The sequence below is a fragment of the Raphanus sativus genome, chromosome 1 (assembly GCF_000801105.2).
Source record: "Raphanus sativus cultivar WK10039 chromosome 1, ASM80110v3, whole genome shotgun sequence".
Classification (NCBI taxonomy): Eukaryota; Viridiplantae; Streptophyta; class Magnoliopsida; order Brassicales; family Brassicaceae; genus Raphanus; species Raphanus sativus.
The window spans coordinates 3,904,344-3,918,402 of record NC_079511.1 but is presented as its reverse complement, the minus strand read 5'-3'; the positions used below and the strand labels follow the sequence as shown (position 1 = coordinate 3,918,402).

Below are 14,059 nucleotides of genomic sequence, written 5' to 3'. Positions count from 1 at the left end.
TGGAAAAATACGTCTACATGCTAGTTTGAGTTTTGACCTACTAAAACCTCTATCCATAAATGATACAAATAACCTGTTTACACATATTTAATAGTAGTTTTTTTACTAAAGAATTTTCAAACAGAATGGCCTGTAAGAAAGCATATGGCTCGATCATTATTGTTCCGAAAAGCCCATGTATTTTCGCACCTGTAAAATATAGGTACAAGGTAACTGAGATGCCATGTAATGTGACTTCTCTATACTTGCATTAAGAAAAAGAATATCAAAATGCAAATATATTTAAAAACTTTCAAGCACACGCACGTACGCATAGTCGCATATGTAGTGCAGAGCGCGCGGGCCCAAACAGTTCTTATTTTTTCTATATTTGGATGGTGGAGATGTACTCGACTCTGAATTCTCAAACTTTTATGTTTGTCAGATTCCATATAAATAACCAGTCTTTTTATTGATATCATTCAAAACACGGTGGCCCATTCCATCTTTTAATAAGTACACTGTAATATAGATGCGCTTTGAACGAGCGAGGTTGGAAATGGCCGAGAGAAAAAAAATTGAACTTCGTTAAACTTTTAACTAAGAAGTTTCAGAACAATATTTAAACCACAAGAGAAAATAATTTCAGAACAATTCATATATAAACTAAACAAATTTAAATTACAACATTCATAGTTATCTTCCATATACTTGACATTTCCTTATTGGTTTATAATTATGATAACTATAGAAATAATTTTCCCAAATAATAGTGGTATCAATATAATTAAAAAGGTTATAAAAATTTAAGAATTGGCCCACACTTGACCTAAATAGAATAGTAAAAGTATCAAGTGGCTTGTGAGTAGGGCCATGGCCACGTGATTTAGTTTCTTGAATTTCTGTATTTCCACTCTTCTTTCTTCATTCTCTACTTCTTTCAGAATTCACACCATTCAACCCAAAACACAAAACTTTCCTCTTTTTATGGTCTTGAAAATTAAATAAATAAAACCCCAAAACCTAACAACACTTCACACTCTTTCTCTCATTTCTCCCTCTCTTTTAAAACACTAAAATTCTCGATTCGCTTATATTCTCAAAACCAACGCTAAATAAAAACTCTCTCAAAGAAAACAAAAAAAAAACCCTAGTTTTGATGGAATCGACTGAGTCAGGGTCACAACAACATGGAGGTGATCCGGGTCCGTCCTCCATAACGCCCTATTCACCGCCGGCGACGCCCCCTAGCAGGTACGAGTCGCAGAAACGACGTGACTGGAACACGTTCTTGCAGTACCTCAAGAACCACAAGCCTCCCCTCGCGTTATCACGTTGCAGCGGAGCGCACGTGATCGAGTTCCTCAAGTACCTAGATCAGTTCGGCAAGACCAAAGTCCACGTGGCGACCTGTCCTTACTTCGGACATCAGCAACCTCCCTCTCCTTGCGCTTGTCCTCTCAAGCAAGCCTGGGGATCTCTCGATGCTTTGATCGGACGACTGAGAGCTGCGTACGAGGAGCACGGTGGGAGGCCCGATTCAAACCCTTTCGCCGCACGTGCGGTCAGGATCTACTTGAGAGAAGTCAGGGAAAGTCAAGCTAAGGCACGTGGGATTCCTTACGAGAAGAAGAAACGGAAACGGGCACCAACTGTTACCACCGCTAGAATTGAGGTTGCTCCGTCGAGACAAAGTGAAGGAGATGGTGGTTGTAACCTCAGTGATCCGTCTGCCGCCGAAGCTGTACCGCCTTAAATTAATTATTATATATATCATCTTAATTAGTTTTCTTGTTATATTAAGCATGGAACTCACACCTTCCGTACTATAATGTATTTTATTTTTCTATGTGAACCTATTAAGAGTTTTCTTTTGTCAACCGAATTATTAAGATCTTTGCTTTTGTGATCAAACGGTATCATCTAAACAATCATGAAATTTTAATTAACGTGTGTTGAAGAGTTCAGGAATCTGCAAAGGAAAGATGAAGATTACCAGAGTCGGGTGGAGTTTTTTTTCAGCTTGCGTATGTATTTTATATATTAGTACGAAAGAGGTAAGTATACATATACTGTGTACAATAATATATCGATGATTATGTGAATCATGTCATATACGCATTTAAACGAGTTAGCATTTTCTAAAATAAATGTATAATACTCTCTTTTCCATTCAAATTTTTGTACAATATGCCAAATATATAACTCACTATCTCTAGTTATGTCTTTTTAGAAAGAAAAAAAAATAGTTATGTCTTTTTAGTCACATATTGGTTACATTTTTCGTATCTATATACTCTCATCATGAATAGTAGATATACGTTTGCGTTTTAAGATACGTACACACGCACGTGTACGTAAATAACCTTGGAAAGATGGTAAAAGTCACATGAATAGAACAAGATCGCGACTCGTGAGAGTTGAGACAGTATTGTTTATCACGATGTCCGACCAACATTAGGCCTTTACTGTGTTATAGTACGCGTCTTTCCACACGTGTGTCTTCAAACCATATGCTTCAGTAAACAATATATAGTGAATTAATCAGAGTAGGCTTCTTTTCTTGACGTCAGTATAATGAACTTAGTTTTTGGTTAACCATTACAAGACCGAAAAGTTTCCGGACCGTTAGCTTGAGATATACGTATTAAAAGTCGCCTTATCATATGTGGAACTTTAGCGATTGCATTACGACTCTATATATTCGAGACAGTTTTTGCCCTAGATTAGTAATCAGGACTTGTGGTCCTCAAAAATCATTATATAAATTTGTTTTGTTCCTAAGCAGCACATGATCTTTGATAAGGACGAGCTAGCCGCCAAGCGTGTTAGTTTATTACATCATTATTTATGAATATTTATGTAAGGTTGTAACCAATTAGGTACATCAATCACATTTACTTTCGATCGGAGACGTCTAGAAGTCTAGAGCAAACATTTATGGACCCATCATCAGGCGCGAGGCAGCCGTCTGCAGGAAAAAAAAAAACACTTGAAAAATTCAAAGGCATACGTTGAAGGGAAACTCATCGTCTTGACATGAGATGTAAAAACCCTGCCTCATATCTAGACTCTACGCGACTTTAAAACGTGATATTTCCATAATTTTATAATATATATTTATAAAATAAAAGCACCATTTTGAAAAAACTCTACTCAAAACTAGCTTCTATATTGGGGATATTCATGGACGATGAATTTGTGTATATATGTCTATAGTGGATAGAATCCGCCAGAGAGCCCTAAGCCTCTCAACAAGGTTTTCTGTCGAAGGCTGGGAAACTGACAATGCTAAAATCCGTCCTCACTGCAATACCAACTTATCCTATGTCTTGCTTCTTGCTTCCCGTCAGCCTGTGCAAGAGAATACAGTCAGTACTAACTAGATTCTGGTGGGATGGACCGCAAGGGCAAAGAAAGATGTGTTGGGTGTCTTGGGATAAGCTAACTCAACCTAAAGGTAATGGAGGTTTAGGGTTCAGAGATATACAACTCTTCAATCTAGCACTCCTTGCAAAAATCTCATGGAGAATCCTAACGGCCCCTAATTGTTTACTCGCACGAGTTCTACTGGGGAAATACTGCCATAAGCAAAGTTTCCTAAAGGTATCACCAACTGGGTCCTGCTCTCACGGCTGGAGGGGGATACTAGCAGGAAGAGATCTACTACAAGGCAACTTAGGAAAGGCCATAGGGAACGGAAATACTACACACGTTTGGAGAGACTCGTGGATATCTACCGACACATCCCTAAAACCCTATGGACCGATCCAAGAAACAGTGCAAGACTTAATGGTGGCAGACCTATTAACCTCAGAACTAGAGTGGAATAAAGCAAGATTGGAGGAGCTTTTACCTGACTTCGCTTCCCAAATCCAATGCATCCACCCAAGTAAGAGCAGAGCGGAAGACTCAGTCATCTGGCTCCCACTGCCATCGGGGGTTTACTCCACACGCTCAGGATATAACTCTGTTGCAACACCAGCTACATCTACTGCAGTACAAGCAACCCAAGGGGGCTTTGACTGGGTGAAGGACGTATGGAGCGGCTCTTTCTCACCCAAGATGAAGATGTTTGTGTGGTCTATACTACGAGACGCCCTGCCGTTAGGGGAAAACCTACAAAAGCGAGGAATGGGACCGGATGTCAAATGTATCAGATGCCAAGAAAAGGAAACAAAAACCCACTTTTTTTTTACCTGCCCCTACGCCAAGGAAGTGTGGGAATCCATTCCTCTGTTTCGAGCAGTTCACATAGCTGATAATGAAAGCTTCGAAAACGCTATCATCAAATTCCGCAAAGCGATTTGTCTCCCCCCATCAGGAATCAGTGGCAATATACTACCCTGGATCTGTTGGGCGATTTGGACCTCGAGAAACACCCTGGTTTTTGAGAATAGAACCTTCAATCCTGCAGAGACAGCAACAAAAGGGTTAATAGCAGCTAAAGAATGGAACTTGGCTCAATACAAAACCCAAGCGCCTACCGTCCATTCGCACACCGATAGAGAGCCAACAACGTCGACAACAACAATCATCGCAGCCACATGCAACACAGACGCGGCTTGGGATAAGGAGCAAAAGAAAGCGGGACTGGCATGGACTATCTCGGATCCCTCTTCGTCTATCGCAGTGGAAGAAACAACCACCGCAGGCTTCGTCGGATCACCGCTACTGGCTGAAGCCCTCGCGGTTCGAACAGCAGTAGCAAGGGCAGTAGAACTAGGGATCTCCAATCTCAAAGTCTACACCGATTGCACAACGCTCCTTGGAGCTATCAACGGCAAATCGCAGCGAAAGGAAATTATTGGTGTTGTCTCTGACATCAGATCAATCTCCTCTGCTTTCGCCTCTATCCTCTTCTTTCATGTTTCTAGATCAAAAAACTCTCGTTGTGATCGATTAGCGAAAACGACTCTGCATCAGGATGTAACAAACTTGGGCTAAGGCCCATTGGGTTTTAGCTTCTATTTCTTAATAGAATTTCCGTGACAAAAAAAAAAAAAATGCCGTGTACTAGATATCCGTTAATAGAATTGCTATGTGATGTTTACAATTTACAAGCAATTTTGTTATATTTTTACTGATAACGGAACTTTAGAAATTAACAAGTTGAAAAAGAAGTTTGTGTTAACTAGCGACTGTAATGAGACAAACAATTTTGTTTTTGTTAACCGATTCAATGCATTAGTACACCTTCCAATAATTCTGTTTAAAAAATCTATAAGCATACAAAATTATAAATTATTATTGCATATGGTCAACGTCGAAGTGAGTAGTGGGTCACGGTCCTCACGTTACTATTCTATCTTAAATTCTAATAGTCTCCTCTCCTACTGATGTTATCCGGTGCATGACCAGTTTGGACCGAATCAGAAGGTCACCAGAGGAAAACAAACTGTTCCATTTATTATCACAAGACTTGAGGTCACTGACACAACCCAACAAACATGGATTCTGATATGTAAACCATACATCTTCATCATAACTAAGAAATCTATATAAGCTTTTCAGGGTATCATGCTACACAGCACAACAGCAAGACAAGGTGTTTATAGCAGGCCTGTGACGAATGACAACAAAGAGGTTTTGATACGTTCCAACAAATCCCACATCGTATAGACTCCATTCCGGCAAACCAGAGGGAAGCGATTCACTTTGACACTACGGATGGAAGAATATTTGGCACACGCTCCAGGCAGTTTGTTACCTTTGTAAGCCTTGCAGATGTAGCTTATGAAGTTTTCATAATCCTGGAGTGAGAACATACTGAGGAACATCAAGCACTACAGATAATCTAACATGAAGTAAAATACGATCTAAGAAACATCAAGCACAAACACATACAAATAACTTCTACAGATAATATCATTCCCAACACAGAGGATAAGAGAGTGGAGTAAAATTCAGCAGGTTTTGAAAAAGGAAGAATGGTAAACGAACCTCATAAAGTGGCTGACCATCCACGACAACCCAGGGAACGTATTTATGAGGCGGCTCAAGTGCACTAGTTTCTGCAGCATACTGCAACTGAAGCTGCAGCAAGTGCAAAAAAAAAAAAAAATACATATTAGAGAGGAATGCACATATCCGTGAATCATAACCAAGAAGCTTAAAAACAAGAACGTGGCACATCAGATACTACAGATAATCTATTCTAACATGGAAGTGAGTCTATGATTGTAGAACCGTTACGTCCATAAACATAACAGAAGGCCCCTAACCTCTTTCCCATGTCCACTGCTGAGGCAATCCGATACATGTTTTGAGTTCAGATTGAGCTTCTCATAACAAGTCTCCCACTTTTTGTACTTGTGTTCAATCACCAAACTCTCAACACAGTAAATGAACGGGAAATGATCGCTCTGCAAAACGAAAAGCGTCACAATCTAACTTTTCATTGCACAACAAAGCATCTCCCCAAAAGAAATTTAATGCTAAAATAGTACAACTTTGTTTCAAAATATTAGCCGCTACAATCAGATCTCATCATTGTAACTTACCAATTCAGGCCAAACATCAATCGCACAAGCTTCTACCGTGTCCAAGAAGCATTCATATGCACCGTGCTGCAACAATTAGCAACAATGTTTTTTTTCTTTTTATGTGCGATTGAAATTCGTGAATAAGAAGCAAGAAAAGACCTGGCAAACGACGGTGTCATTATCGGAGCGGAGCTTGGTGTTGCCCCAGGGAGACAGATGGAGGTCGACGATTGATATGAGATCGTCTTCGAAGAGCTTTGTGAGGTGGTTTACTATGAAGGAAGAACAGTATGGACATAGAGACTCGTAGTACAGTCCCAGCGAGACTTTCTGCGAAGAAGATGGTTTAGATATTCCAGAAAGATCAGGTGATGATGATGATGCAAGGCAGAGAAGAGAAACGTAGCAGACTAGGAGAACAAGTTTGATCGTCGGCATCGACGCCATAGATGCAAAGACAAAGCTGTTGTTGTGTCTCTGAATTACTATTCGATATCTTCAATGTTCAGAGCAGAAGAGATGAAGATAACTGATTATCGGCTACATCTGGTATGGCTGTAATGATCATAGCCACGTGTAGATACCTAAACCACGTGTAGATTTAATAAGACATGGTCAATTAGAACTAGGAAAGAGAAAAAAAAAAGTGTTAAAAAAATAATATGGAACACCATAGCTTTAGGAGGCAAACTAGGATGTGAATTTGGCTAAAACCACGCCGCTGCTACCGTGAGGCCTTGTGACTTTGCCCCAGACGTTTCCCTTTGTACTATGTCACTTCCGTTGTGGTGTTAACTCCTTGGACTTGGATTAGACTGGTTCGACTTTGGTGTTAACTCCTTCGACTCGTATTTGCATAACTGGCCTAGTGTGAATAAGAACATTCATGCAAATAATGGGCCTTCTAGGTGTTAACCAGCGTCAATTTACAGAACGGGCCTAGCGTAAATCCAAAATTTATTAACGGCCCATTAACAAACTTTTTCCTACATCAGTTCTTAACATGCGCCGTTAAATGAGAATTTAAAATGCGCCATAACAATTCAAATCAAAGAGGCACATCGAGAAAGAAGATTTTGAACCGCCAATTACTCTCACTGAGAAACAATGTCAGAGTCGACGATCGCTGATCAGAGTTATCTTTTTCTCAATCGGATTCAAGATCGAAGGTTCATTCTTCGCCTGAAAATCTCAGTTTCTCTTTCGCGTTGGCTTGAGAATCCATTAAATTTTCGCAGGTTCGATGAAGAGTCTCTTCGGATCCTCGAGCTGTCTCTGGTCGCAACGAGTGCGAAATCGTTTTCCGATCTTAGATCCGGTCTGAGAGATTTAATGAGATCCGAATCGTCTGTCGTATTCGGCGAGCTCACCGGAGAATCCGTCGTTGCGAAGCTCTCCGTACTTGAATTCTTCGCTCGTGCGTTCGCTCTTATCGGTGATACAGAGGTTTGTGTCTATGTTATCTTTGAGCTTTCTGGTTTTGATCGATTACTATCTTAAGAAGGTCATGATTAACAATTGAAGATTTGCTCTTTCTCGAATTACTTATAGTATGAATCTTGTACTTGTTGTTATATATGTGTTGAATAGAGTTGTTTAGCTATGAAGTATGAGGCATTAACTTTAAGGGAGATCAAGTCACGAAACTGTTTGTGGTTAAGAGTTTCACATTCGGAGTGGATCGACTTTGCAGTCCAGTCTATGGAGCATGGATTCCCTTGCATTGCAAGAAAGGTAAAGTAATCTCCCTTCTCTAATTATTACATGACCTCGTTGCTTTTACTAATACTGTAGTTAGGGAATCTCAACATGCTAAGTTTGGTCATCTCTCATTATCTCTTTCTTTTGTGAAGTATATCTGTCTGTTTTGCTTTTGACTCAAGACTTAATGTGACGCGGGTGTGACATTGTGCTGACGTTGACCTAGGCCTCTGAAAATGCGCTGCTGGGCCTTAAGAGGGATAGTCTGATTGAACCAACATCAGAAGAGTATTCTGAGAATTTGGATGCTGCTGCTGCTGCTGAGAATGTTAGGAGACTAAGGGATTCAGCGGCGTCGTCAACATCTTCACATTCAGGTATTTTTCATTTATACCGTGTGTTGTTTATAATTCATTACCTCAGAACAGAGTTCAACTACATTTTTATTGCTATCTTTAGTCGTGGATTTTTAATTCATTTTGTTTGAGTAAGTATTGGCTTTACATTCTATCAAACCTAAATGAGTTTGATACAAATCATCCCTTTTCACTCAGTATAGATCGCTGTGGGATTCAGGCATGGAATGTGGTTTTGATAATATTTTACTCATTTGCCTTCGTTTTAATGTTAACTGTTATGGAGGATTCCATTGAGCTGTACATTACGATCTTGAAAATCTTCTGGTTGGTGATTAATTATACGAATGGGTAGAATCTTTAACAGAGTGTATCTGAGTAATTCTCAATTAACAAACAGTTCAGGCACAAGGTGCAGAGTACTTGAGGAGCAAGGAACTCAGGATACTAAGCAGACAGACTCGGCCCATTAAAACTCCAGAGTGCACAGGTAGCAATTTGTTCAGAGAAGGGATCAATAAGCGTAATGAACGGATGTTGCAACAGCTCCGTAGCACTCAGATGATTCGAGATTTGGAACCACATTCTCACTGTATTTGATGCAACTGGTGCTACAAAACTTCAATGCCCTTTTGATGCTTCCTGCGCCATTCAAATGCAGGTCAGGTTTTTCTTATCAGATAATACTGAAGATGGCATTGTGTTCAGACAAGAACATGTGAAGCTTAACCACATTAATGCGCTTTGAATCATTTTACCCATTTTGCATCTAACATCATGTTTCAGCAAATCCAAAGTAAAAACAGGCGCGCTTGTTTTTTTCTCTTTTTATATTTTCAACCAATACCATTTGCTTCACGTCATAAACATGTACATAAATATTTATGTGCTTCCGTAGATATTTTGAATACTTATATATATTATTCAAATAAAGGTATCTATAGTAAAACATTAAAGAAAGGGAACAAAACAAGAAGCTTTCGTTTATGACTTGGCTACTAGTAATAACGTGGAAAAAGGACTGAAGTGAAATGGTCTCTAGTGAACTCCAAAGGAGCAGTAAGAGAGGTCCCACGACTGGGGGAGGGGGGGGTTCCAAGCTGGACTCTCGAAGCCAATCAGCTCGTTATTATCCCGTCACTTTTGGGATAAGATGCCACGTCGAATCAAATTACATCACATGTTACAAAAGTATTAAAAAGCAACCTAGCTCTGTAATAATATCTATGTATATATCTATGTTTTTTTGGTATGCTGCTCGGATAGACTAAGACAAAAAAAGAGTGGAGGAAAAGATAAGACATGGATACACAAAGGTTACCAAAGAGAGAAGAGCAAGAAGAAGAAGTGGCTGATCATCAACCTTTTCAAATCTTCGAGTCCATTAATGCTTTCTCAAAAGAGCAACACAACCGTTCTATGGATGATTTCGACCGCATTTTCGACATCAGCATTGACAGTTTAGGCTGCTCTCATGAACTCAATTGGGATTTTTGGAAAGAAGAAGACGACGAAGAAGATGTGAAGGAAGAAGAGAAGAGTTTGAGTACTGATCAAGAAGGCTCAAGTTCTGGTTTTTGGGATAATATGTCGACCGATTATGAAGACAGAGAGTTGGCTCTGAAGCTGAATCTGAACCATCAAGAAGTTATTGATGCTTGGTCTGATCGCCGCCAGCAACCTCTGTGGACAGATACCTCAATGCTAATGGCTCCGGCCAGTGCCCTTTATGTGAGTTTTCGTGAAATCTCTTACTTGGTATGCAAGTTATGATTAGGGTTGTAATATTCATTAACTAGTATTGACGATTTAGAGTGTGTCCAGAGTGGAGAAGTGCCGGTGATGGATGAAGAGAGAAACACGAGAAGAGAAGCGAGTGTGTTAAGGTACAAAGAGAAGAGACAGAGTAGGCTCTTCTCTAAGAAGATAAGGTATCAGGTCCGAAAACTCAACGCTGATAAACGACCTCGTTTCAAGGTCTCTCTCTCTTTCCTTCTTCTCTTTACATCTTAACCTAACTCAATGCTAACTTTTTTGGTAAAACTATTTATTTAACTTCATAATGCTTAGTCAATTTGTGCTAACCAACCCTAAACTCTATATTGTCTTAATGATTCTTCTTCCGATGTATTTCTTTTGAATTATTTGTAGGGTCGGTTCGTGAAAAGGGACACTTAAAAGGGGAAATAAATATCAGGAAGAAAAATATCTTCAGTCTTCGATGTGTCTTTTTATTAGTATTATTATTCATATTTCACGTTTTATTTGTATTTTTATGAGATATCGTTATCGACTTTCACAACTTTGTCAAATTTGAAACGAAAATATCTCCTTCACGAAACAAAGAGATGCATAAATATCTTCTAAGTAAAGGAGTCGAATATTACATGAAGAGGACGTTTATGGCAAGTCTTTATCGAGCTTGGTGGGGATAAGTCTAAAAATGGGTTCACCACATGTTTGAATCGAAAACTAACCAATCCTTTGTAGGGGCCAAGTACCAACTATGTTTCAACTTATGTAATATTTCATATTACGGTCAGTGAACGGCATCTGAAATGTCAGATAAAAATGTTATAACAATGCTTTTAGTTACCTTGCTATGTCGGTTTCTACTGAACAGTCAATATTTGTTCAATAAAATTTACATAAATCTCGCTATATAAAGTGTATTAAAACAATATAGTGATGTAATTATGTTGATGGAGTGCATGTACATGCCCTTTCGAGACTGGGAAGTTTTTTTTTTTTTTTTTTTGTAACTTGGGAAGTTTTATTTATTGTGTGGTAAAGATTATCAATAATTAAGTTTCAAAAAAAGTGATTACCAATAATCTAGTAGGAAGTTTGTGTACTATATGTGATGTTGAATGTAGTAGGCTGTAAACCTATAATTAAGATCTATAATGAGTATTGATTACTGCTTATCTCGATTCTTATCTTTCTTCCTCAAGCCTACTCCAAAAGGACCAAAACCACATCAAATAGAAAACGGATAAACTATGGATGATAAGCCCAACATCCATTCCAAAATAGGTCCATCACAACAGACGCACTTTAATAAAATTTGTTTGACACGGTGACATAATATGGGCCGAGCCGTAAGCCCATCGCGTTTGTGATTTATAAATCAATCATTCACACCTGTGGACCTGCGGTGGGCCAAACCAGAAACCTCGTATGTACATATGTACAGTTTCTTTCTTCCAAAAACAAACTTATGAATACAAAATAAATAATGCGGAAGATGATGTCGCCACATCAGATGAAAATATATAAATGCGAAGATGATGTCGACACATCAGATGTGATAGACTATACACACAAGTAGGTTGTATACACATTCGACACGACACGACTCTCATCCGTGAGAAAGAAGAAGAAGAAGACGAATCACACGGAACCTCTGTCTGTCCAATCCAATCCATAAAAGATGGCATCTTTCATTGTTTTAAACGCTTTCCGTCGGAAAAAACAAGGAATCTCATCCACTATGGTCTCTCTATACTCCTCCTCTACCATCATCAAAGCTTCTTTCCATTCTTCGTTTCCTCCCCCTCTCCGATCACCACCATCATCATCACTCTCTGTTGGATCTCATACTCAGCTTGGAAAGCACGATCACTCCCTAGTCGCTGCTGCTTCTGGTGGTGTCTCCATGTCAACAAACAGAGATTCTCACGGATCGTCTTCACACGTTCGTTCTAATTTTGTTATTTGAAAAAAAAAGAGAGAGTTTTCGACGTGATTGTTGTTTACTTTTTTTTTCCGGTTTGACCCTTGATCAGGTTGCTGAACCATTCTTCAGAAGCGTATTAGGGCAGATGGAAACGGTTTACCTAAACCGGAACCCGACTCCTAGATCCGTTTTGGACCTTGTCAGATCCGTTGACGACGAGCAGCTTTGCTATGATCATCTCGCTTTCAGGACCTTTGGGGTATATAAAGTTTCTGACTTTTCCTTTTTTTTTTTAAATTACTTTTTATTATTATTTGCACTTAGGACAGTTTCAAGGTAGTATCTTATGGGTTGGCCTCTGTGTTAGATTGGCGGTTATGGGATTGACTCGCTTGCAAGTTTTTTCCTTGACTATGGGTATACCCAAATGGATGAGCTGAGGTTTCCGGCCAAAAAGCTCAGAGCTTTGTGGTTTGCGCCTCCTCATGCTTCTGCTGTTCTTGGTGGAAGTGGTGTAAATGGTCCTTTACCAAGAGTTTTTATCTCAGAGCTTCTAGTTGAGCAGATGAGTTCACAGACTCAGGTATATATATAAAGACTGTTCATTTGCTTGACCATGAATGTTTGATTAGTTAGTTATGTAGAGTTTTGAAGTAAAGTAAGTGTTTCTTGTTTGCTAGGATGTGATCAGAAAATACACCGAAACATCGCCTAATGGGAAAAAGTATGCTGCTCTCTCTAGTGCTTTGGGTAGTCTGCCCTGGGAAAAGCCTCAATCTTCCGAGTTTGAACAATTGGCTAGGTACATGTTTTACTTTCTCTTGGTTTGCTATTTTATTTTATGGATTAAGACAGAGTATTGACTCATAAGTGATGGTGTATTTGGTTTAAATGAATCTTTACAGGGAAAGTGAATACGCAGCATGGACACTTGCCAACGGGTATGCACTTAACCACGTCACTATCTCTGTCCATCGCCTTAAATCTCATCTCAACAAAATCAAGAAGCTCAATCAGTTCCTTGAAGAAAAAGGTTTTAAATTGAACTCAGAAGGAGGAGTCCTTAAAGGTCTAGTATCATCAAACTCTTGAGCTTATCTTACTTCCTGGAGTAAAAGAAATATTAGACGAATTTAAAGCTAAATTGGGGTTTGCAAACAACTAACTGAGGCATGCTGTATCTTTCCATTTTTCTCAGTTAGTCCTGATGGTGGTTTGCTGCAAAGCTCAACTGTAGCAGACTCGATTTCTTTCAAGTTCTCTGATGGAGTCACCAAACCTATCCCTTGTTCGTACATTGAGTTTGCTGAACGCCTCGTGCTTCCCCAGTTTCAAAATGTACCCGAAAGCGAGGTAAGCAACGGTTCTGCTTGAGTCTTAACTCACTTGTAAATTGATTACTGTGAAAATCATTGGCATTTTCGTGGAGTCTTAACTCACTTGCAAACTCCTTCGTTACTATATAAAGCTGGTTCATACCTTTGTATCACATTGTGAATTAACACACTTGTCAAACACACAGATAAAGGAGTCTCATCGGCGAGATGGATTTGAGGTGGGAAATGCAGACAAGATCTTCGAGAGCACAAACCAGGAACAGCTTTCCCGTAGACGAACCGGGTGATGAGCAGGGCTTTGGCCATATGTTCGTTTCATCATGCCTTTGTACATACACGTGTGTAGAATAAGAGCTGAAACTGTTTGTAATGTTGTTAATCACTAAAGATAAAACTAATCCAAAAATCCCCAACTAGTCTTGTGTGTGTGTTTTACTCGTCATCATTTCAAGCAAAGTAAAACGAAGAAGAAACCAAGTAAAAAAGTTGATTTGATTCCTATGAACTCATCATATAATAAAA

General features: G+C 39.3%; 5 protein-coding genes across 7 annotated transcripts; 4 read left to right on the top strand and 1 right to left on the bottom strand.

Annotated features, from left to right (window-relative positions):
* Positions 1-923: 923 nt before the first annotated feature.
* Positions 924-1,875, top strand: LOC108809549 (protein LIGHT-DEPENDENT SHORT HYPOCOTYLS 6). Its single transcript, XM_018581689.2, has one exon. The coding sequence runs from the start codon at positions 1,139-1,141 to the stop codon at positions 1,733-1,735; it is 597 nt and encodes a 198-aa protein (XP_018437191.1). The 5' UTR covers positions 924-1,138; the 3' UTR covers positions 1,736-1,875.
* Positions 1,876-5,368: 3,493 nt separating this feature from the next.
* LOC108809529 (gamma-interferon-responsive lysosomal thiol protein) lies at positions 5,369-7,267 on the bottom strand. Its single transcript, XM_018581671.2, has 6 exons — positions 7,136-7,267; positions 6,624-7,048; positions 6,483-6,548; positions 6,204-6,344; positions 5,923-6,015; positions 5,369-5,732 (listed from the first exon to the last, which is right to left on the bottom strand). Exons 2-6 carry the CDS (start codon positions 6,909-6,911, stop codon positions 5,532-5,534), a joined length of 789 nt encoding a protein of 262 aa, XP_018437173.1. The 5' UTR covers positions 6,912-7,048; positions 7,136-7,267; the 3' UTR covers positions 5,369-5,531.
* A 234-nt stretch (positions 7,268-7,501) lies between these two features.
* LOC108809539 (protein DOUBLE-STRAND BREAK FORMATION) lies at positions 7,502-9,450 on the top strand. 2 transcript variants are annotated; one of them, XM_018581680.2, is made up of 5 exons: positions 7,502-7,633; positions 7,703-7,910; positions 8,055-8,198; positions 8,392-8,542; positions 8,922-9,450. In XM_018581680.2, exons 1-5 carry the CDS (start codon positions 7,572-7,574, stop codon positions 9,119-9,121), a joined length of 765 nt encoding a protein of 254 aa, XP_018437182.1. In that variant the 5' UTR covers positions 7,502-7,571; the 3' UTR covers positions 9,122-9,450. The 2 variants fall into 2 exon arrangements, with proteins under 2 accessions (XP_018437182.1, XP_056861751.1); XM_057005771.1 differs by having other exon boundaries at positions 7,534-7,633; positions 8,927-9,450.
* A 233-nt stretch (positions 9,451-9,683) lies between these two features.
* On the top strand, positions 9,684-10,866 carry LOC108809513 (zinc finger protein CONSTANS-LIKE 6). Of its 2 annotated transcripts, XM_018581660.2 has the most exons (3): positions 9,684-10,252; positions 10,346-10,498; positions 10,673-10,866. In XM_018581660.2, exons 1-3 carry the CDS (start codon positions 9,824-9,826, stop codon positions 10,697-10,699), a joined length of 609 nt encoding a protein of 202 aa, XP_018437162.1. In that variant the 5' UTR covers positions 9,684-9,823; the 3' UTR covers positions 10,700-10,866. The 2 variants fall into 2 exon arrangements, with proteins under 2 accessions (XP_018437162.1, XP_018437155.1); XM_018581653.2 differs by having other exon boundaries at positions 10,346-10,866.
* A 967-nt stretch (positions 10,867-11,833) lies between these two features.
* LOC108850370 (uncharacterized) lies at positions 11,834-13,953 on the top strand. Its single transcript, XM_018623936.2, has 7 exons — positions 11,834-12,218; positions 12,310-12,459; positions 12,568-12,783; positions 12,881-13,002; positions 13,106-13,269; positions 13,399-13,553; positions 13,723-13,953. Exons 1-7 carry the CDS (start codon positions 11,955-11,957, stop codon positions 13,822-13,824), a joined length of 1,173 nt encoding a protein of 390 aa, XP_018479438.2. The 5' UTR covers positions 11,834-11,954; the 3' UTR covers positions 13,825-13,953.
* Positions 13,954-14,059: the final 106 nt, after the last annotated feature.

Coding starts and splice junctions, on each gene's coding strand:
- LOC108809549 (XM_018581689.2), top strand. CDS start 1,139: ATGGAATCGACTGAGTCAGGGTCACAACAACATGGAGGTGATCCGGGT.
- LOC108809529 (XM_018581671.2), bottom strand. CDS start 6,911: ATGGCGTCGATGCCGACGATCAAACTTGTTCTCCTAGTCTGCTACGTT. Junction 6,549..6,623: donor ATGACACCGTCGTTTGCCAG/GTCTTTTCTTGC, acceptor TAATTGTTGCAG/CACGGTGCATATGAATGCTT. Junction 6,016..6,203: donor GCAGTGGACATGGGAAAGAG/GTTAGGGGCCTT, acceptor CACTTGCTGCAG/CTTCAGTTGCAGTATGCTGC.
- LOC108809539 (XM_018581680.2), top strand. CDS start 7,572: ATGTCAGAGTCGACGATCGCTGATCAGAGTTATCTTTTTCTCAATCGG. Junction 8,199..8,391: donor TCCCTTGCATTGCAAGAAAG/GTAAAGTAATCT, acceptor ACGTTGACCTAG/GCCTCTGAAAATGCGCTGCT. Junction 8,543..8,921: donor GTCAACATCTTCACATTCAG/GTATTTTTCATT, acceptor ATTAACAAACAG/TTCAGGCACAAGGTGCAGAG.
- LOC108809513 (XM_018581653.2), top strand. CDS start 9,824: ATGGATACACAAAGGTTACCAAAGAGAGAAGAGCAAGAAGAAGAAGTG. Junction 10,253..10,345: donor CTCCGGCCAGTGCCCTTTAT/GTGAGTTTTCGT, acceptor GAGTGTGTCCAG/AGTGGAGAAGTGCCGGTGAT.
- LOC108850370 (XM_018623936.2), top strand. CDS start 11,955: ATGGCATCTTTCATTGTTTTAAACGCTTTCCGTCGGAAAAAACAAGGA. Junction 12,219..12,309: donor CTCACGGATCGTCTTCACAC/GTTCGTTCTAAT, acceptor ACCCTTGATCAG/GTTGCTGAACCATTCTTCAG. Junction 13,554..13,722: donor AAAATGTACCCGAAAGCGAG/GTAAGCAACGGT, acceptor TCAAACACACAG/ATAAAGGAGTCTCATCGGCG.